This window comes from Wyeomyia smithii, chromosome 3 (assembly GCF_029784165.1).
Source record: "Wyeomyia smithii strain HCP4-BCI-WySm-NY-G18 chromosome 3, ASM2978416v1, whole genome shotgun sequence".
NCBI lineage: Eukaryota > Metazoa > Arthropoda > Insecta > Diptera > Culicidae > Wyeomyia > Wyeomyia smithii.
The window spans coordinates 177,299,793-177,323,485 of record NC_073696.1 but is presented as its reverse complement, the minus strand read 5'-3'; the positions used below and the strand labels follow the sequence as shown (position 1 = coordinate 177,323,485).

The 23,693-nt window shown below is 36.8% G+C and overlaps 2 protein-coding genes across 3 annotated transcripts in view; both read left to right on the top strand.

Moving 5' to 3' along the window:
• LOC129732496 (golgin-84) overlaps positions 1-9,131 on the top strand; it is a 95,933-nt gene extending 86,802 nt beyond the window's left edge. Inside the window, exon 5 of the mRNA XM_055693426.1 lies at positions 7,073-9,131. Within this exon, the coding sequence (XP_055549401.1) occupies positions 7,073-7,117 (45 nt within the window). The 3' untranslated portion in view covers positions 7,118-9,131. The remainder of the gene's footprint in view (positions 1-7,072) is intronic.
• Positions 9,132-12,430: 3,299 nt separating this feature from the next.
• Positions 12,431-16,146, top strand: LOC129732495 (ralA-binding protein 1). Of its 2 annotated transcripts, none has more exons than XM_055693419.1 (6): positions 12,431-12,640; positions 12,716-12,867; positions 12,928-13,060; positions 13,517-14,359; positions 15,090-15,273; positions 15,334-16,146. In XM_055693419.1, exons 2-6 carry the CDS (start codon positions 12,777-12,779, stop codon positions 16,021-16,023), a joined length of 1,941 nt encoding a protein of 646 aa, XP_055549394.1. In that variant the 5' UTR covers positions 12,431-12,640; positions 12,716-12,776; the 3' UTR covers positions 16,024-16,146. The 2 variants fall into 2 exon arrangements, with proteins under 2 accessions (XP_055549394.1, XP_055549395.1); XM_055693420.1 differs by having other exon boundaries at positions 12,594-12,611.
• The last annotated feature ends 7,547 nt before the right edge of the window (positions 16,147-23,693 follow it).

Here is a 23,693-nt window from a genome sequence, read left to right as displayed (position 1 = left end):
AACTCTTTTGCAAATATATTCCAGGAAAAAAATTTGGAAAATTTCTTGTACTGTTTGTATGAGTGAAATCGGCATTTTCAAGCAGTTGACTCCTTTTGGACTGGGAGTTCTTTCAGTATTTTAACAATCTGTGCCTCTATATATCGAGGTTGGCAAATTGTGTGTCTATGGTATTTCTACATCTTCGAGAGTTTTAATTACGCTCTCTGTATTGAAAATTAGATTAAAAAATTCTCAATCTACTCTGGTTTTGGGCGTCGAGTTTTCAGTAGTAATAAGTTGTGAGTTGATTTTCTTGCGTGCTGTTGATAATCTGTCGCGTGGGGCTGAATTTTTTTTGAATCGCTTGTTCGTTTTTTTGTTATTCGGTATATCTTTAAGACTAAACCTAGACCATTAAAAAGCGCTTTTTTAGCAAACTAACATTTTCTCCTCCCTTCGGGACAGAGCCTGCTGTCTCAAATCGTTTCGGAAGCTCTCGGAGGCTCATCTTGTTACTTTTCGTTTGATTCGCGAAGGATGGTTTTGGATCTTTTAGTTGATGCATCAACCTGCATTGTCGCTTCTGCTTTTTGGATAGTTCTTTGTTTTCTTCAATTGGTGCATCCGCTAACATTCCTGATTCTGTTGGTAGTGATGCTATAACACCCTCACGTTACGTTTTTATATTCTCCCTGACGAGGTCTAGTCCTTCTACTAATGTCGTGATAGGCCAGTTTCCTATCGGAACGTGATCATCGCCAATGAGTACTATCTCCCTAACCTTTAAGTTGCGGTTTCGACGAGTCCACTCCGCGTAGTCTCTTAATCGATGAAGGTATTCATCTCTCAATCTTTGCCAGAATTGTTGTATTTGATAGTGATTTCTTTTCCACCTTATGTTTGAATTTTTTATTTTTATTTTTTTTTTGTTTTTGTTTTTTTTTTTGAATTGAAGTTTTATTCCTTCGGGGTCACCGTTAACACATATAGTGTCGTGGGCTTTTCCTTCGGTTTTATTTATTACAGTTTGTTTATACAAACTGTAAACTTCATTACAAACTCCGTCTCTGACATAGAGTTCTTTGAACTGTTGTAAGCCATGAATTTAGTTGCTTATTATTGCCATCAAATGTTTCAATTTCTGGATTCTGAAAAAGTCCGGTCGTGCAGGTGCTGCAATGACAGCATTTTCTGCATTTTGTTGCTGCAGCTGCTCTGAATGCAACAGGAGCTGGAGTGCATTTACGCACTACTCGAAACTGATTATTTCATTCAGCATAGCTTGTAGGTCGAAATTTTCGGCCATTTTGCAGAGCTTCAGAAGTAATTTCTCTCACACAAGATTTCACTTGGTATGAGTCACACATAACTATCGCGAACGGCCCGAGCAACCCCTACTGTCGTCATTCATGTTTATTCATTATAGACCTTTCTATCATCGTGGTCATTCGGGTCTTTATATAATTTCACAGTTGATTGTTATGCATCTGTCAGTGTTTTCTATGGTTGATTATACTTGTTTAATGGCAGCGGCTACCCTGGCTGCTTTAATAGCCTGGATCATCCACTGCTTCCGTATCACTATATTAGTGCTCAGATGTAGGTATCAGCTCGCGTCGTGGTCCCCTAATATTCCAGTGTGTACTTAGTATGGGTATTCATGTCGAGCTCGTAAACAAATACCAATCCGTAAAAATTCTCACCTCCATTGACGAGTAATGGAAGATACCCAGCTTACGGCTGGGTATTCGTATACGAGCTCGATGTGAAGACCCCTAGTGAATCTCGATGATGGTAACGTCTTGGTTACTTGGTGGTCGTTGGCTGCGAGTTGTCGTTGCCGGAATTTGGTTGTAGAGTTGGTTGCTTGGTTGTGCTGCTAGTTGATACTGATGGTTGTTGTAGAAGTTAGAATGTTCGTATTCGATAAGAAAGCTGATGTTGGTTCTAGTCGTGTTTGATTTGTATATTGCTGCGCCTGTTAGATCAATGCCTGTAGATTTGTTGCTTTTATGAAGTCTATGGTTTACTGTAGATTGCAGATGCCGTCGCCCAGTAAAATAATAAATAATGTATCGATGTGATTAAGCTACAGTTTCTTCTTGCTGTGCAAAAAAGTCGGCATTCGGTAAGAATGTGTTCTACTGTTATCCTAGTGCCGCAGGTCGGGCATATAGCGGTATCTTCTTTCTTTGCGTAGTGGCCGTTTGTGAGTCTGGTTTGGCTCATTCTCAGCCTTATGGCTCTATTTATTGCTCTGTTTTCTCGTTCTGTCAGATTGGAAAATTGTTACTAGTAGACACATGTTGTTCGCTTTTGCAATTGACGCATTGCCTTCATGTCGTATTTTCCCTTATCATGACATTGTTCTCCGCATCACCAGCATAGTTGTTCAGAGGAACAGCCAGTTGCGATGTGTCCGTATTTCAGGCACTTAAAGCCGCGTCGTAGTTTCGGGTAGTATGGCCGCATTGGATCGTTTACATATGCTACTTTGAGGTTCGCTGCACATAGGAGCACAGAGGTTCGTTCGGATTGTCAATGATTAGTGCAAGAAGACTCGTTTTTTTAGCTTACCATTTGCTTTTAGCATCACACGTCTGACATCGATGATTCCTTGAGATTTTAGCTTACCTGCATTTTTTACCGTTGAAATGATTGCTCGCCCGCAGGAGACTATAACTTTGTATTCACCTAGTCTTTCATTTTTTTTTTGGATTTTCGGCGGCTGCCATAGATTTTGTTTGGACGAGTATTTTTCCGTTTTCAGTTTTTCCGGCCGCTAACTTCTCCATAGAAGCTTTCTACCGTCTCCTCAATTGAGAATTCGTCCGCCTCTGCACTCTCTATTAGCACGTGTTTCCCCACCACCTTGAATGACGATGGCGGCGTCAAATGTCAGCTGCACTCGGTGCGCGACGGTTTGCGAAACACGACCTCGACAAGTGCTAAATTGATTCTTACGGTCTTCGGTGTCCAATAATGTAACAATCCATGCCCTGAAGGCTGAAATGTGTGGCGTCAGCGTCTATTCCACGATCGGTTGAATATCGTGAAAGGAGCATTGATCTGTCCATTACTTAACATGTCCTTGATTTATTTCGTGATTCTGTCTTTTGATGTCCTGACTAAAAGAGTCCTAAAATTAGACACGGTTTGCTGATTCTCATGTTTCGCCTGAAGGAGTGTAATTTTCTGAGTAATACGTGATTTTTAAAAATGTTTATCGAAAGGACTCTACTCTTCGCTGAAAGGTGATGAGCAAAAAAAGGTCTCCGCTATGTCTTTATATCTGGCCCAGGACTAGGAGGGCCTCTCGTTTCGAAAGGCCCGGAGCATTGCCCCCCCTCTTAAATCCGGGCCTGTCTGGTATCCATGTTAGAATAATTCAAGCAGAATTGATGTGCCTTATTTAAAGTTCTCGGCTAGTTTTTAGTAGTTGACACAAAGGCTCTTCCAGACCTCCCATAAATGCATTTACTGCTTTTACTCTGAAGAAATCAATGTGATAGTCGATGTGGAGGACAAACTTTTCCTCTGTCTAAATTAAGGCAACAATTGAAGATCTAAGTCCATTAACTCTTGAATAGTAACTGCCCAAACTTTTATTCTCGATTTCTTTTTATTGAAGTTGCTAAAAATCTAAAATTTTGAGATCTCGCTTATTTTAGTCCTTTTTATATCTATGCATGTCAGAGATTGGTAAAATTAAGAATGTCGGCGGCTCATTGAAGTAAATCAGTTGCTATAGCGTATCGGTACGTACTGAAAACGCCTTCGACATCTGTCCACCAGTTTTAAAGCTCGGTTAATTAATCATCGAAAAATTGCAGATTTCGTATGAAAGTGCGCTCCAAAAGAGATATGTATAGGAATTTGACACCTTTTCATGGAATGTTGGACAATAATAGAAAATAATTAATCTATTTAACTTGAATATTGTCACTGACATTGCAATTTTGCTTTATAAATGGCATTTTGATTAAACTTGTTCAGTGTTTCTTAAAAAAATGTTTTCGTTAATTTTTTGAATTCCCGATCGAGTCGAGGATCTTTTCGAGCTGGAAATTTTCTCGACTCAGCACTGGGGTACCGTGTATCGTTGTACTTATCCTACACATACAAAATGTGCCAAAAACAATATCGATAACGAATTCTCTCAACTGATCTAGTTGATCGAGACCGCTATTAGCCCCAAGGCTAAGCGTGCGATATTGTTTAGGTGGAAAATGATTTGGTTGGTTGCAGATTTAGTAATTTTTGTTATTTTATCTCTGTCAGTGCCACTATTTGTCAATCTTTTTTCAACATTTACTGTAAAGATCAAACTAGATGATAATTGTACATAATGTTTTATGTTATTTACTAGGTAGAAATATAATCTATAAACGAAAAATGTGTGTTCAAATTACAAACAAAAAACAGTATCCGAAAACTTTCAACTTCAATTTTGTTATATTATTTAGGTATACAATAATAAAGTTGTTATTTATGTCGACTTCTTATTTGGTAAATTAATGATAATTATAAAATTATATTTTAAGTGAAACAGTGAATTTAGTGAATTTTTTATTGTTGTCTTTTCAAATAATATGATTTATCATAACGATTGTAGTCCAAGTTGTAATGCGGTTATGGGCATGGTTGTTACGAATATTCAACCCTGGGGGGTGGGTTAAAATTTATCTGCCAAGAAATCAACCAGTTGGGTTATTAATTTATTCGCAATTTATAACACATCTAAAAATAAACACAGTTACTGTGGTTATAGGAACAGTTATTCCATATTTGAACATTCCGCGACGATCTTTAATAAATACCCGAATGATCAATTAATTAGAACAACTTACATCTATGTTGTGAAAAAATCTCCATCAATAGTTTGAATTTCTGAAAACTCAAAACTGTAATACCACTCGAAAGAACAGCTTATGTTTAAAAAAAGAAATTTCCAACAAAAGTATAAAACCAATAATCGATTAAACAATATAACAAGAACTGACTGCCTTTAAGAAATAGACATTTCAATTAAAAGTGGCAAACTTCTTGAGCGTCAAAATTCTGATGAGAGGAACGTTCTTTTTTAAAAGAAGAAAAGATCTTCAAAAAAATCGATCGTACTATCCGTTGATTTTCCTCATTCGGATATTTGTCTTCCGCTCGTTCATTGTATCAAATTTTAATTTTTCTATTGAAATAGATATTTTCAAATATTGTTTCCATCGAACTTTTTTTTCACATGTTCTTGAATATTTTTTGATGACTTAAAAAGAAGGAAAAATATCAAGAATAATAATAATAACTCCTTAAATAAGCAGAACTGGACATGGTTTTTATTCAAAAAGGTAATTTCAATTGAGTTGGTTTCTACAATAGAAAAATTCCACGATGTAGGTACCAATACTTGAAAAGTGTTTACACGAATTGGACTTAAATTTCTTTCGCTGGAGAGGCTGTCCTGGGGCAAAAATACCATCAGACGGAATGGGAGAGGTTGGTGCCTGGCAAACCATAAAGAAATGTCCTTATTTTCTAAGCAAATTTTTCGTTTATTTTTCTTATTATATATGCCTAGGTACGTGACGGTAGTAAGCAAATCGAATGTTGACTTATAACATGCTGTATGCAATCTGCTGTTTGAGAAACTCGGATTACGGGTCAACTATGCTTGCCCATCACACAACATTCATTCCTTCTTTAAACACTCGGGTCTTCCGGAAACCGATGAAAAAAAGCTCCGCGTCCCTCTCCGAGTTTCGTCCGAAGCTTCCGGGTCTCGGAGGTAATTTGCGAGTCGCGAGTTTTTGCGGATCAACGAAATTATTTTCAATGCGCTCTGGATTGCCGCTTATTTGATTTCAAATCTTACGCACCTAATTGCACTTAAGACCCGAACAACTCAGATGTTTAGTGAACGTTTTTAGAAAAACTCGGCAGTTTTTTTGAGAATTTTCCCGAAGGAGATTTTAAGAACTTCGGAATTATTGCATTGTCACTAAATTGCCGAACTAGATTGATTCGGTTGTGTGGAAATGCTGAGAAAAAAATTAATTTCCTTCAAAAAGATCTAGAGCAATTTGTGCGAATATTTCTTTTTTTTCTGCGGGACAAAGAAATGTACTATCTATGTTCTAGTTGTTATCTTATTAGCTGAAGTGTAAATAAAAAAATAAAGGCAAAAAAAGCTATAACTTTTTGTACGCTGAATCGATATCTCTGAAAATTGATATGGTAATTCTATCCTATAAAAATATACCATGTCGGTTATTAAAAGTTGCTGTTGAGGTTACATAATTAGATATTTACATTTTCTTCAAAAACATGGTGATTTTTTGAGTTTTTTTTTGTCATCAGAACTAGGTCTTACAATTAAACAATACGTTTTATAAATCAACTCAAGAGCTTTTATTGGACGTATTCAAAAAGTGCATCGTTTAAAAAAAATCGATTTTTTTCATAACAAGGTTTAGACCATCATTTGAACCTGTTACACAAGGAGCGCAACTCCATTTTGTACCTAGATTTAATTTGCTGGCTATAGCAGGCTATAGCTCTATAACATCCCAGTCTCCAATTGGTTTAAAAAAATTGACCTCCAAAAAAACAATCTCGGGTTCGGGTTTCACAGCTTCCGGTTCGGGTCGGGTTCGGGTTTCCCGAAAATAAAATTTTCGGGTTCGGGTTTGATCGGAAAAATTTCGTTTATTTATTTATTTTGTCAAGCAAATGTAGACTACAGTTATAATAGACTACAGTTATAATAATTTTTTGTTTGGTGATATGAATATTCCTGTTAATATAACTAGTAGCAATATAGTGCAGGAATACTTACGAACATTGACGTCTTACAACACGATAGTAACTAACACTGATGTAACGCGACCAGCAAGCGGTAACATCCTGGATCATGTTGTATGCAGTGTATCATTAGCTGATGATGTTGTTAACGAAACAGTTCTGAACGACTTTAGCGACCATTGTCTTATTTCGTCTACCTTCAAATTGCTGTCTCCACCTATAAAACGTAACTTGGAAAAACAAATTTTAAATCACCAGCTTCTAAATGACAGATTCCTTGAATCCTTATCAGGGCTGCCTCATCTGCGCTCAGCTGAAGGAAAATTGCTACATGTGATCAACTGCTACAATTCTCTACGTCAGCAGTGCACGCGAACAGTGACAGTACGGGCGAGTATAAAAGGTTATTGTCCTTGGATGACGTTCAACTTGTGGAAACTTATTCAAATTAAAGAAAAAACGTTGAAATCTGCACGACGTAATCCGAGCAACGTCTGAATGACCTCTTGGTGCATATTTCAAAAAAACTACAAAAAGAAAAAGCTGCATGCAAGAAGAATTACTACTCCAATCTTCTGAGTCGAAGCGATCATAAATCGGCCTGGAAACTAATCAACGGAATACTTATAAAACAGGACCAACGAGGCTTTCCGAAAGAGATACAAACGAATGGGAGAATCACCACAGATACGAATGAAATCTGCCAAATATTTAACGACCATTTTTGTAACATTGGACCCACACTAGCAGCTTCAATAAACAGTGATAGGAACATTCACAAATTTAACACGCTAGCACCATACCAGTCATCCTTGTTCCTGCATCCTGCGTCCGTGAATGAAGTAACAATATTATTTAATGAATTGTCTATCAAAAAATCACCCGGTCCGGATAATATTCCTGCTAGTTTTGTGAAACCATAATGTTTTTGCCCCACTATTAACCAACATATTCAATGAAATTGTGCAAACAGGAATATATCCTGACTGCTTGAAAATTGCCCGCGTATCCCCCGTGTTTAAATCAGGTGATACGAGGGATCCAACCAACTACCGTCCTATTTCCTGCTTATCTGTTCTCGACAAAATCATCGAGAAGCTCATTGTTAACCGGATTGTCAACTTCACCGATCAGCATCGTCTCATTTACAGCAAACAGTATGACTTCAGGCATGGCTTAAGCACGCTTAGTGCGTCTTGTGATCTTGTAGAAGGTGTAACCGACTCGCTAGACAACCGAAAAATAGTAGGATCTCTGTTCATCGATCTGAAAAAAGCCTTCGATACAATAAACCACAAAATGCTTGTTGATAAACTGGAAGAATGCACCGCTATCCAGCTTCAAATCGAACGGGACCTCCTTCTTCTACATGACTACTTTCAAACTAATTTGATGTCAATGAATCTATCGAAAACCAAGTATATGCTCATTCACTCGTTCCGCCGAGAACTCCCGGCTCGCGAGCCAATTAAAATTGCCAATCGTGTCATCGAAGAAGTATTTGAATACCCATTTCTCGGCCTAACGCTAGACAATAGAATGAACTGGAAGGCCCATCTTGAGTCTCTCAAGCGAAAGCTAACATCACTATGTGGTATATTAAGGAAGGTTCCATCATTTTTGCCTTTGGCGACTATGAAAACACTATACTTCTCACTAATCCATTCTCGGCTCCAGTACCTAGTTGCAACGTGGGGACTGGCTTGCAAATCTTCTTTAAGAGAGCTACAGGTGATACAAAACAGAAGCTTAAAAGCCGTGTTCCGGAAACCTCATCTGTATCCCACTCATCTACTATACGAAGATCCCAGGGACTCAACCCTACCAATCCGCGCACTCCAGGAGTATCAAATGTTGATCCACTTGCGAAATAACATCACTTCAACAGTCCTTGTCACAAGAAGAATGCACGAAAACCGCTCAAGCAGACAAACTGGTCACCTATATTAGCCACGATTAAACACGGAATACGGTCGCAAAAAAATGTCGTACATTGGTAGCAAACTGTTTAACGACCATATATCTTCAAACGTCGTTTGCGAGCTATCATCAAAACGAAAATACCACAGTATCTAGCCTAATTCTGGATTACACCCGAATACTACAAAACACTACTCACCAATACCTTCGCCGTACGCCGAAACCAGAGCAACGCCATCAACGCGCGAACCACCAGCACCACCCCACAATTGTCGTCAAGTATCATCACCAGCTTCAACTTGTAGTTAACAACATCGTATCGCACTTCCTTAAAAGAGCAGATGCTCACTGGAAGTGCAAACTTATTCTAGCGATTCAAGTGTAAAAAATATATCGGAAATAAATTTAATACAATGTTTTCTTATATTCTATACATTATTTTCATTATTTTTTTATTTGATTTCTGCCCATGGTGATGTCGATATTTTCGCAGTGCTGATTATAGTTACGCATCATGCGATTTTCTGGGCCATTTTTTGAGTAGTTAGTTCTGTGAGAATTTTCCGAAAATATTTTACGATTTCTTAATTGACGACTGGGTGCATAAAAATTTAGTTGTGATAATAATTTAGTAGATTGCACGCGTTGAGAAATAATGTCATTGATAAAATAAAGCATTGAAAGTTCGCGGCGTTATTTAAGTGCATGCAGCGTGCTTCATATGATGGTAAGGGAAATGCTGTCCAATTTAGCATACGAAGCGCGTACAAAAGAAATTGTTTTTGGACAGATTCAATGCGTTCTTCATGTGTGACAATATATGGATTCCGTACGATGCCCCGGGCCTTACGATACGAGGGACCCCCCTGGTTCTAGACCAGACCTAAGACAAGACGTGACAGCTGGTCACCGTTACATTCAACCAATTTGAACCGGCTGCTGATTGGCTGAATTCGATAACGCAATCGTCACGTAGAAAATACAACGAGGTTACTTTTCACTGTAAAGCAGTGATGCTGGAGAGTCATAATTTAGCTATTATAATTGTTCATAAATAATGATGCAAAAGTATGCAAGGTACATGAGATTACCGAGTAATGTATTTCACTGTTATAACTTTAAAAATGCATTGATTAATCGTTTATTACTATTTCGGTTGAAGTCCAAGAAACTTAGAAAGAAAAAAATTGGGTGCCAAGAAACTTAGGAAGAAAAAATTTGATAATAGAAGTATGTTTTATTGAACATAAAATAATAAATAAGAATTGAGTATTATTCGCCTATATATTGCAATTTTAATTTGTTTTATTTTCATTGACCTGCAGAAGTTGTTAAAAATAATCATTCTGGCATCAACGGTATGGAACGTTCAAAAAAATTTCGACGGGGATGACGGCCGTTACGAAAAGAAAAATAAGAAGTCAGCTGTCACGTCTTGTCTTAGGACCAGACGTGAATACAGGTTGGAGATTTTTTTTTGTTTTGCTCGTCACCTTCCAGCGAAGCGTTAAATCATTTCAACTAATTTTTTTGAGAAAAGAGGCCCCACGAAAATTTCTGTCCCGGGCCCCCAACACCTGAATCCCACTCTGCATTTCACCCCACTAACTCCTTTCCCAAAAAAACTTATATGTACAAATTATTTCATGGATGAACAAACCCTGGAAATTTAAGCTCGGTTGGGGGACATCGATGCAAAACGGAGTTGCGCTCCTGACACGATGGGTTTAAATAATGATTTAAAACATGTATGAATAATAAAATTTTCTCGGTCGTTACTAAAACAGCGCATTTTTTAATAACATCAAATGAAAGCTCTTGAGTTGCTCTATAAAACGTATAGCTTATATACAGGGTCCAGTTTTGTTGCAAAAAAGAGCTGCAATAATCACCATTCTTTGAAGAAAATTGCAAATATCCTATAATGAAACCACAACAGCAACTCTTAACAACCGGCATTTTATATTTTCTTTCTAGGATAGAATGTCGATTTTTGAAGAAATCAATCAAATCAATCATCAATTAAAATCATCAATCTGAATCAGTTTAATCAAAGTCACAACATTTTATTTGTTTTCAGCTGATTTTCGACTCCAAATTTTCAAGGGTTTTTTTACCCCACTTACCACTTTTCAAAAAATCTGATATTATGTAAAGCTTTGTTTTGTTATATAAATAAAAACAACCCTGAATATTTTAGTACGATCAGACAACCCTGATAACTTTTTGTATTTCTGAAACATATTATTTATTTCCATTTCACTAGTTTTTCAATTACAAATATATGTTCGGAAACAAATTGTTCTAGACCCCCCGATAGAACATTTCAATTTTGGTAGGATATTAAAGGGGACAGCTCAAGCTTTCGAATGACGAGTATTAAAGCGATACTAATTTTGTTTGGATAAGTTCTTCAACCAGAGACACCGTGTTTTCTCATGAGCTTTCCCATGAAATAGTATATTGAACTTAACAACATAAATTGCTCCAACAAGGAGGACTTTTTCTTAAGATTGAGACCACACTTCTACTTCCCTCCTGAATCATACACACTTAATCCAAAAAAAGTCGTTCGGTAATTTTTTTTACAATAATCCATCGGTAAAGTGTAATAATACCGGTATTCCTGCAAAAAAGCATCAAATTAACGACTGTTCTGTAAGATCTGTAAGTTTTACCAAATTCTGTTAACTGTTACCGAAATATTTGCTTAATTTTACATTCACCGAAATTTGTATAACTTTTTACCGAACAACCTGTAAAAATGCCAAATTGCGAATGTGGTGGCCATTTTTTTCATACGTGCAACCGTGCAAGACGCGAATATTTTCTACTGGTGCTGCTGATTTGTTTTAGTTCTTGTTGTGTGTAAACATAGGATATTTATAATTTGGAAAGTGTTAATGGATGTACGAGTCGCTAACATTTTTCGTAAGTGATCTGGTTGATTTAGTTTGATTTTAGACGCTACCGGCAGGCTCATTTATAACCGACTTTTCTGCAACCGGTATTTTTTACAAGTGTGTTCGGTATTTTTGTTCATTTTTAAAGTTTCTTTCGGTAAATTTTACTGGCTGCTCGGTTTGGAACATTACAAAAAAGCTGCGAAAATTACCGACCACTCGGTTGGTGGTTTCACAAACTGTTCGGTAATATTCGGAAACACCGAAGATTTCACCGAACGTTCAGCTGTTGAGATTCCGGTAAAATTTTACCGAATTCGGTGTTTTATTTTAAGTGTGTAGTGTTTGGAAAATTTCGTTTTTCGAAAATTAAAACGGAACATATCTGACGAGTTTTAGAATACTACCGTGACACAGAATGACAACAATTTTATGTTTTCATTCTAGACCAAGTTTTTAAATTTAATTATTGTTCATAAACCTATTCATAGTCACACGAAGGTTTTAAGGTTATTGATAATGCGATCGCATAATACAGATTTGTCTGTATATTTGGCATCCTGGCTTGTTTAGTACAAATCGCTATTCTGCCCCTCTCTAATGTGTGTTCTCTATAGAAAAAATCTGTCATCTTTTATAGCATTCAGGGGTCATCTGTCATCTTTTATAGCATTCATCATTCAGCATCTGCAGATATGTTTAAATCAAAGACTTTTACAGTTGCGTAGAATATTTTTATGATTTTTATCTAATATTCTCAGTTACTTCAGATTTTGTGCTGATTCATAGTTCGTCATATTTGCACTAACTTTCTGAAAATCGAATTCGAGTGAATCCTATTTATTAAACACAGATATATGTTGGATTTTTCAAGCTGATGTACTCTGAAACTATCTGGCACCATTGACATTCTGTTGAGCTTGTCAAACAAGGAGTAAACAAGGTAAACAAACATTGGCGAGATGGGTCGCATGTTGTGAACAGCCTGACAGTACGGAACACCTACGGGTAAAAAACAAAACAAAACAAAACAAAAAGTATTTAATACTGATGTGTGCAACAAACATTGCGCATTGAACAAATTTTCGTTTTTGTTTTACTACGTCGTCTAGACAGTTTTGTTGTGAGAACCTGAGATAATATTTTTTCCGCAATCAAAAATTCGACTATTCAATGGATTTTGATAGTCCGGACGTGGAAAAAGATTTTCCCGGACTGTATGCTCCTGAAGGTAGTGGCAGGAGTAAAAAGGATGATAAAGATTGTAAGTATTTTGATCGAGAGTCATTGTTTTTTATTCAGTTTATTTTTCTTGTATCAATAGTTGCAGAAGCAGAAGCTGAAAAGGTCAGCAAAAAAGAACTTTTAATCGGCCGTAGAAAAGATAAAAAAGAGAAAAAGAGTGCTTATGCGACATTGGAGGGTGAGAGTTCACCAGAGGAGGACCTGGAAACTAAGTAATTATAAATTAAATTGCATATGCCATTTAAACGACATTTGTCATGTAATGCAGATTAAGACCAAACATTGCAGTAAAAAAACTAACACTGATAAAAACTGATCTCATCCATGATTTGATGAAATTTATAATTGCAAGTTAACATTAGAGTTCTGAATTTAAAATGTCATCACCAACATTGTGTTATTTTAATATTCCTTTAATATATATTGGTCACATAATAGCCCTTTAGTTTGCTCTATTTTTCAGTTCAAACCAACGGAAGAAGCAAGATATACGTGCTTGGTTATTAATCAATTTTTAAAAACAAATGCCAACTTCTATAACTTTATTAGTTATTGTTAGCAGATAACAAAAAAAATAATATCTTATTTTATTAGTTCCTAAATCTTTTTTAATAAAATAAGTACATTGCGTAATTAAAACGACAATAATAAAGAGATTTATATTTTAGAAGTCCATCAAAATCTAAAAAAACAAAAGCGTTTAAGTTCCCATCAAAAAGTAAGGAAAAACGAGAAAAATCGCGTGAAAAGGAAAAAGAAAGACCAGAAACAAGTAAGCAAGAGGAAGCAAAACAGCCAGAAAAAATAGAGAAAGAAAAGGATAAAGACAAAAAGAAAGAGAAAGATAAAAAGGACAAAGACAAGAAGGAAAAATCTAAGGACAAAAAGGAGAAAAAATTGAAGCAAGCAAGTGTCAATGAAGAAGTGCTGGACCTTGGTGACGTGCAACCTATATTTGGAGTGTCATTGGGATTAGCTGTAGAACGAAGTAGATGTCATGACACAATTAATCTGCCTTTAGTAGTTCGCGATTGCATTGATTATTTACAAGAGCATGGATTACAAAGCGATCAAATATATAAAGTTGAAGCAGTGAAAACTAAATTGCAGCAGCTAAAAAAGGCTTATAATAGCCGCGAAGGAAGCTGTGTCGATGAGTTTGATGTGCCAATTGCATGTAGTTTGTTAAAACTATTTTTAAAGGAGTTACCAGAGCCTATTCTAACAACCGATCTATCAACACAGTTCGAAGAAGTAGCTTCACATTCAGAAGTTTCGCAACAAGAGCAAGAGCTTGTGAGCTTAATACAGCAGCTGCCCAGTTGCAATCGTACACTATTAGCGTGGATAATACTTCATCTAGATGCAGTGACTCAGAACGAAACTCATACAAAAATGAACGCACAGAATACGGCGATGTTGCTTAGCCCGACGTTGCAAATGTCTCATCGATTATTTGTTGCTATACTCTGTCATTGCAACAATCTCTTCGCTGACACAGAATTGCTCAAGTATGTATAAATTTCAAACCCAAAATTTACCACAAAACGTAATAAATGAAACAAGCCTAAGACCACATTATACTGAAAGAGTATATTTCTCTGCATTGACAAATTGAGTTAATATGCAGTTTCAATATAATAAAATTGGAACTTTCTCGATTGTTATAACTGGTGGATGTTTTCAAGGTTGCTTCTCTATTAAATTAGTATAAGACTTTTATTTGCTTTCTTTTTCATACTGATTTGAGCTGTTGACGGTTTTTAACCTTTTTATTTTTTCAAAACGTAAAGTTCGTATCGTGTAAATCAAGAATTAGGGTACAATTTTTGCATTACCTTCTAGGTTTTAGAGCATGTTCAGTACCATGGACTTATCATAGATAAAAAATTTCCTGGAATTTATCTTTCGCAAGTGATACACAAGATGCTGCTTGTCTAATTAATTTAAAGATAAAATGTTCACCGATGGATCTGCAGTATACATATCGTCACTTGTACAAATAAAGATAACGTTCGCTCGTTTCGAAGTGATCGTCTCGATTGTTCTGCATGCTTCATCTAAGAAGCGCAGTTATATTTCTATATGTGGCAGGGGCAATATTAGTGGCTTAGGTTTTTGCAGCGTTTTTTCATGAAGCGAATTCGGAAATATAAACTGTCCTTGTTGTCAAGATTTTTTATGAAGTGATTTGGTAGCTTCTGACTAGTGTTTAAAAAAAATATAAGTTTTATTTTGTAGATATGTTCCACCAATCACTGCATCAAGCCCAAACTTACCAGAAACAGCGGATGAGATTTCTTTAGAGTTAAAAAAACAGGAAAGTTTACTTGCACAAATTCATGCAGAGATGAACGCCGGTTTCGTTACAAAGAAGCGTGAAGAACAGCTGTGGGAAGTGCAACGAATAATCACACAACTGAAGGTGACATATTTTGCAGTTGGCTAATATACAGATGTATACTATGCAATTTCCTTGTTTTAGCGTAAATTAAGGGTATTTGAAAAAAAGCCTGACTGTACACAAAAAAGTTTGGATGATACTGTAGATGGCGACATGTCTATTGATCTGAATAAAGCAAAACTGTCTTGTTCCGATGACGAATCTTCCATAAAAACTGTTACTGGTGTTTCGACAGAATCAGCTACGAATACAGATGCGAAAAATACTCCTCAAGAAACCCCAGAGGATGTGGCGTTGATTGAACAGAAAATCAATGAAATTGAATCACCTGAAAACGATCAGTCGTCAAAGTGCGTCGCTGGAAGTACTGAGACAGTGAAGATAAGCGACCAGGTTACTGTTACTGATAATGGATTTATGTTACTACCAGAAAATCATCCGGACTACTTAACGTTAATTAGGTTACAATTAGAAAATCAAGAGTTGCTGAATTGGAAAGCCCAGTTGCAGGCACGTATCAACGCCGAACGAACAGAAATAGTTCGTATGAAACGGTTGTTAGTTACCGATAACGGAATTACCCATGGACCAAGCAGCTTGGACTGTACAGTAAGTGATAACGGAGACTATGAACGTTTGGTTGCGCAGTATGCAAAGGAAAATGCTCTACTAGAACAAAAACGGCAGATATTGGCAAAGGAAATTTTCGAAGAGAATCAAGCTTTGATTCAGATGCAAGTGGAACTTGCCCTGAATCGTTACAAAATATAAAACAAATGAACTTTTTGAATATATGTCACACAATCTGTCTCTCTTTTTATCGTAGTGGAATTACATTATTGTATTATTTATTCAATAAATGTGTTGTTTATTAATGTGACAGTATAAACTCAAGATTTGTTTACGTTCAATTTCATAAGAATTATCTTAAATACTACTAAGTATGCAGTCCTAGACGTACAATTTCACAAAAAACGGGCAACCAATTTGACCTCTAGAGAGAGGGTTTATCGACCATTTTTGATTTGGCTGAAGCTTTGCAATGATGTTCCTATGGGCAAAAGATGCCATTTTGTGCTATTATTGGTTTAATTTTTTGGAACACGACTGGTTTTTGAGAAGCTATTTAAAAATGATATTTTGGGAAGGTATCGATGATTAGCAATATTTTTAAAGCCAAAACGGTTTGTTTGATCGGTGTGACGTCTTCGGCAAAGTTGTAGATAATATTTTTCTTTTTTTGTTTTCAAAAAGCATATACATACACATCTTGGGTGACGATTAACAGGCCTGCTTCTGTTATAAACAATAGATCATTGCACACGAAAAATAATCTCACTTTTCTGACATTTCCCACGGGTTTGTTTACAAAATGTTAGAAATTTTCCATTCACTGTTTAGTGATAGGAGTGAAATCGAAAAAAAAAACTCTCCACCTATGCGAAATCGTTACTGTAATCTTTTCGTTTATTCTTGGAAACACAATTTTCAACAAGACACTTCCGCATTTTAATTCGAGCCGAAAATTTTACTATGTAAACAAACCCGCTACAACTGTCGAATTTATGTCTTCTGTGACGTCATCGTGCAATGATCTATATTGCTGTTAAGAGTAAGTGATATGCTTATAGTATTTCTGTGCTTCTGTGTATACTTTTTCACCCTTACTTTTACGCTTGCTTCTTTGAGCCCCATTGCCTCCTGTCAATTTCATTACTAATTGTAATTTCCTGAAGAAATTTCTGCTGAATGTCCTTCTGTTCAGTTTTGTTGTAAGAGAGACTTATTCGCGTCAAGAGGTAGTTATCGAGGCTTGAGAAAAAACTCATGCTTATATCCGTTGACATCGAATGGCCTATTCTACTAAAATCGGAACTCAAGACAACTCTAGATAAACATTTCAAAAGGTCCTAACTGCTTTTATTGTTTTTCCGGAGCGTCTTTTCATTTTGGTAATGGTTCAGCTTTAGTAACTCTCCCAAGCGTGGTTTTCTTTCAGAAGGCTAGAGTGATCCCTCCGCTATCAACTTGTTAGGCTGACCAGACGTACCGTTTTGAACGGGACAGTACCGTTTTTTCGACTATTTTCAACCGTCCCGTCTTTTTGCCATTTTGTACCGTTTTCTGATACTCTTTGAAAAAATCTTAAATAAAGCTTTGCATTGAAATTTTCCCTAAATGGAAAATAAGTTTCCAAGCAGCCCAAGCTTATAATATTACTTAGTACGTTTTGTGCCTTACTGACAGTACCGCACCACTGGAAGGACATCCCCTATCGTGAACTGATGAATGAGACCAAGGTTGTTAATCGATAAGTTATCGTAAACGCCGATGACGATACCGTCTGTTATCGTTATCGACGATGACGCTAACGTCTTCAGACATTATCGTCATTGCCAAGGACGATAGCTACTGGACGGTATCGAAACGATAATGTTTGTTTATGAACAACCACTGCCATACTAATTTTCGCATCATCAGATATATCATTCAGATGGAATTGAATCATAAATCTGACAATGCCACATACCTTGCTATTCATATTCGTGCTTCAAAAAGCGTCTCACAATTTGAAACAATTAAAACTGAGACATTCCTTATCATGAGAAACGAAACATAAACAAACGAGGAAAAGTTATAATTTTCTATAACTTATAATTTTCGGGGTATTTGAAAAACTTCAATTGTAAACGCGCAAGTAACACTTGACTAAAGCTACAACCCACACTAAGTCGCATCAAAAGTTCTTGCATTTTTGCATCATTTGTAGCACCGTGAAATAATTGTGCGAGAGAAGCCAAAAATTCTGGTTTTCTTAAAAAATATATAACTTAGCCAAATATCAACCGATTTCCACAAAACTACTTTCGTTTGATTCGGAATTGAATATACTTTCAAAATTATAGTATATTTGTGGTATGTTCCTTACAAAAGTAGGCAGCAAATTTCAAATTAAACTGAAAAATTGCGTGAAAATATCTAAAAAATTAGATTTAAACTCAAATAACTCAACATATTTCATTGATGTTAGTAAAAACCTGTATATATTTTGAAAGCTCTATTTGTTCTCTTTCTAAAACTGCTTAAATATCAAAAATCGGTTGACAAATGACTGAGTTAAAAAATATTATATGCGCTGATGTCCAAAAAACCGTATTTTGACCATAACTTCAGATTTTGGGGGTGTTTGGAAAATTTCTAGTATGAGCGAATGTTATACTCAACAAGACCTAAAACCTACACTAAGGCACTTCAGAAGTTCTTTCATTTTTTTTCTCATTTGTAGCACAGTGTAATTGTTAGTCAAACTGCAAAAAACCACACTCTTCAGGATCGGGCAAGTTCATCAAAGCAATGAATAATTGCTTGTATGCTTTGGTCGGTAAAAATTTAACATGGGGCAAACATGGGCAAACAACAACCATGATGTCAAATAAATTTGACCATTATGTCAGAAGGTCAAATATTTGACCATTAGACAAAGGGTGTACTTCAGGCTTTAGTATTTTTCAGATACTGATGTTCAACTAGCTCGAATACACTTTAACCCTTTAACGGGCCGAGGCTAAAAAATGTTATTGAATTTTATTGTTTATTCTTGATCACTGATCATAGCTCGTAATTATTTTGCAGAAAAAAATGAAAGTTGTTGGTGGCAATATAGTTGGCACTGCCTTATAAAGGGTTAAGGTGAAACTGTGAAACCACAAATGGCCACCACTTCGAATTTCAAATGCACAAGACTCAGAAATAGTTAATGTGTTCCCTGTAAAAACGCTATTTTATGTTTGCTTCGCGACAGCTAAATGAAAATTCAATATATCCTTTTCTGAGTCAACTTTGACTGAGGCAATGTTTATTAAAAACTTTTAGAGCATATAGGCTGGGAGTAAGTCTTAAGCTTAAGAGTTTAAGACGTTTTTCATAAGAGTCTCATGCGGCACGCACCTGGTCCATTGACATTTCGTTCCAGAACTTGGAAATCAGCTTCTCAAATTGGTCCATAGTATGCAGCGCTGACTTTATTGTTTTTCTCGATAAACACCATTGGGAGCTTCCCAGGCTTGGGCACGGCCCTCCAAACTATCTCCGACGCGGTGTTCTGGAATCGCGCGATGTTCAAAGGGAAACGAAGTGATGCTGGCTAACGTTGACGCCCGCAGTTGATCATTCTGGACATTATGCGGCTGTTGCAAGACGAAAAGTTTTTCACCCAAAAGAGCTCCTGACCTGTGTGCCGCGAAAGTATCAGTTTGGCCTCCGTTATCTCGTGAACCTTGCGTTTCTTGTATCACAGATCCTTCGTCATGATAATGTTGGCAGGTGTTGGTGTTGGATCGACATATCCAGGTCAGCAGAGGTCTTCCGGATGAAGCGGTTAGTTTTTCGACGACCCCGCTCCCTCACCACCTCGATGGCTACTGGCGTCCTCACCGAACGGGGCCGGTCGGATCCCGCACGGTCTTTGGACGAGCCCGTCTCCCGGTACCGACGGATGGTGGTATAGATGAAATGCCGCTTCACCCAGTGGAATTTCAACCGCCGTAATATGACGCTGGGTCGCTCACCTCTCGCAAACAACTTTACTACGACGTCGCGGTACTCCTTCATCGTACGCGGTAAACAACAAAGTTAGCCTTATGTGAGCTTTATATGAGGCTCAAGCTGACACTAATAGCACAGATAACAGATATCCAAGCTAGAACAAAAAACTCCAGAAATCGTGTGTAAGATTTCAAAATCTTACTCGTTTGGAATGCTAACGTCATCTTTCTGCAACTTGCGACTTTAATAGGGTTACCATTTGGTCGGAGACAAAAATCAGGACAAATTTTTTCCAGCAAAAAATTTATCGAAGCTATTGTCATTTTTTGTGGTAATAATAAATAAAACAGGTAATTTGAGATCTGCTTTTTTTTATTCTCGCTTATTTTCCGTCGGTCTAGTTCCACCACTGTTGTGGCCAATCACCGACGCCCAGGGAGGCGACTCCACACCCAGGACCCTAACTCACGACCCGTTTATTAACGGACCGGCGCCAACGGCTTTACTTCCTCATGCGATGGAAGGCGTGATCCCAGAGATTTTTCGCCTCAGAAAATCTCCCGATGTCGGCTAGGATTGAATCTAGACCAGTTGGGTTGGTTGTGAGTGGATCACGCCACCTCACAACCATCGACACCTATGTCGGCGGTGGGATTCGAACCCAGGCGTTGAGCGTGGTTGGCGAAGACGTTACCAACCACGCTAGGCCCCCGCCTGAGATCTGCTTTTGAAAACACGCTAAAAGACTCATATTCAACGTATTTCTCTAACGGTTCAATTTTGCAAATTTGATTTTTTAAGCGTTAGTAGATAACTTAAAATATGCAACACTAGTCAACTGTTTAAAATAAACTTAACAATTGTCAAAAAACGTTTAACGGTTAACGACTAAACAATTTCTCTCGTCAAGATTGAACCAAAGAAAAAATTCGTTCGTAATTTTCTTCCCGGAGTCAAGATGAAAGTACTGAACAGTTTGCTCCTTTTTTGAATATCCGGCATCATTCAGAAAAATCAGGACAAATGCTAAAATATGAAAAATAAATCAGGACACTCCAAATGGGTCTCAAAATCAGGACATGTCCTGCTAAATCAGGACGGATGGTATCCCTAGACTTCAACTACTTTAGTGATGGCAGCGCTGGATTATAGTCAAAGCTGCCAGACGCATGAAAATTCTCACAGATTATAGAGTCGCTGTTTTTGCAACGATATAACACTGTTTTTGTGAGGTTTTTGTATATTTTTTTTCATATCAACGCTAAAACAAACAAATTTATCGCAAATATAAACTGGGATTGAATAAAATTATCGATTATGTACAAATTACGACTGCTCAAAATTTCTACATTAAAAACCGGAAACCCTTTTTATTGCAATAAGATCGATTAGAGCTGGAAAACTATCGGTTTTATCGAATCATTGACCACTAAGTGTTCTTAGCGCCACCATACTGCGTATTGCGACATACTTAAAACCGTTGCGTCTTTTTACACATGAAACAGAATTAGCTTGAATGTCTGTTATCTGTGCTAATAGCAATACAGAGAATGCTCGTGGTGCTCACCTACACAACGATGAAAAGTTTTATATGACTCCTGTACTGCCGTGATATGACATTGTGACGTAGATCCCAGTGGTCAGTTTTTCAGTACGGCCCAAAAACGAATGAATTTGTCACCACTTTTGTATTGAAATGGGTGCCTACGTCATTTTGTTTTTATTTTTTTGATTTTATGCTACGTACGAATAAGTAACAACCAAAAGGAAGATACCAAAAGATAGGTCTTGAAATTACGAACGCGCATTATAGCACCCACCATTATGGTACGTAAAAAGCTGGATATGCCTTCCAGTTGGTCTCAAGGTATGATAATGGCTAACAAGCCAGTCGTCGTATTGTCGAATCTCAGCTCGGGAGAGACTGTTAGTGTCAGTAGGATCGTAGCAATAGCCCCGCGATTGTCCTGTACATTCAACAGTTGGCTGCAGATGGTCGCGTTCCGATAGTGGAACGAAATATCAAGGCTTTGTTTCGTTTTTCTTGTTCGGAATATATGCCTCTTCAATGGGTATTGGCCAGGTCTCGCACCAAAAAAAAAAAAAATTCTGGAAATGCCAGAATTCATGTACAACAATAAAATCCATCAATATTCCTTCAACCTGCTATTGATTTTTTTTCTGTATCCAGTAACTATTTTTTGCGGGTATTTTTAGTAATACTGGAAAAATAAAGGAAAATGTAAAAAAGGGTTCAGTTTTTCTGGATTTTGAAATATAACATTTTGCCAAAGAACCATCCAGACAGCTAAACACAAACTACAAAATATGCATGAGATTGAATGATAGTGCCCAAGACGGTGTTATCGCGCAATGACTTTGATTCGATTTTGAAATGATCGTTCTTTGTAGCGATGGAGCTTCTCAGCAAACAGTTTTGTTGGATAACGGCTTGTTAAGCTATAGTTCATCCAAAATCCGTTGAATAATAGCTTATTAAGCTGTAAATCAACAAAATTGCAAAATTGTTTGTTGTGTAGGTTCCAGTGTTACGCCTGTAAGTCTGTGATAACAGTGACTATAATAATAATAACAGACAGAAAATCGCTCTCTCGCAATTATAAAAAAAATGTGTTACTTGAATCATTTTGTATGGAGACTTATTTTAGTGTAGAGTAATGTTTTACAGTTATTATAAGTAAGCACAGAGACTTTTCAGAGACTTAAATGAGTTTTCTCGTAAACATAATGTTGAAGCGACGAACCCGGCGAGCAATAACTATGCGACACTTTGACGTAAGTTGACGTGTTTTGACATTGGTCAGGCAGCCCGGGCCCCACATATTGAGAGGATCAAGAAAAAAATATTTTTTTCCAAATAAAAACAAATTTTAAAACTTTTCGACCGCCAACAAGAAAATTCGCTTACTAAGCAATTTCAAAGTTTAAAGAATATTTCTTTTAAATATGCTAAATGTATTCTAAATACCGAACACAGCTTGGTGAACTGTCTTTTTAGAAAATGAATCTGATTAACACTATGAAGTTGCAAATACGATATACTGAAAAAAATTTAGTGTTGATTTTGTAATTGACAAGTTTTTTCAGCGAAGAATTCTCATAAAAAGATGTTCTAACAATTTGTGACAAATTTTTGTTAGGTTTTCAAAGATAAATAAAGGTTTTAAATGCACACATTATTTTGGGCCCCCACACAAGGCTTGACCCCGGCCCCCACAATCGTAATTATAGCTCTGTTTGTATTTCACTTTTCACATTTCAAGTATTTCCTCTCAAAACACAGGGGGCTGTTAAACTGCCTAAAATAGGTTCTCTACCCTATCAGAAAAAATGCTCTGTGATTTAGAGACGTTTTGTTCTGATATATTTTGACATTTTCTAATATCAATTTAAGGCTTTGCCATTGATTCATCCAAAAAAATGCCTTATTCTAATAACTGGTAGCTTCCCACGCTCTAAGTCAGACTTCGAATCGGAACAAAACGAAAACGGACTTTGGGGTCGTACCGATTTTACCTTTTACAGTGATGAAGATAAAACAGACACGTTACCCGGGTTTAGATTAATCATTGAAAATAAAAACATGGTACGAATGCGCCAGGTGAACGTACATCACAATAATGGCACTAAGAAGCCATTAACGGTCACAGTCTGCAAAGATATAAGGGCCGGATGCGTGTCTGGAAACAATTATTTAATAGTTTCAGTATCAACATAACGAGTACCAAGATTGTCCATTGCTTTTTTGAAAAGCTGTTAATACACATAAACGTTTTAATAGATATTTTTACAGAATGTCAATAATATATGTTTCGTAAAACAAAGATGAAACTTTCAAATCATTACACTATCTTTTATGCCTTCACATTAGTACC

What these genes read in the sequence shown, in the direction of transcription:
- LOC129732495 (XM_055693419.1), top strand. Translation starts at nt 12,777, where the DNA reads ATGGATTTTGATAGTCCGGACGTGGAAAAAGATTTTCCCGGACTGTAT. An exon ending in GAGGAGGACCTGGAAACTAA is followed by an intron (nt 13,061 to 13,516) that starts GTAATTATAAAT and finishes TTTATATTTTAG; the next exon opens with AAGTCCATCAAAATCTAAAA. An exon ending in GAATAATCACACAACTGAAG is followed by an intron (nt 15,274 to 15,333) that starts GTGACATATTTT and finishes TCCTTGTTTTAG; the next exon opens with CGTAAATTAAGGGTATTTGA.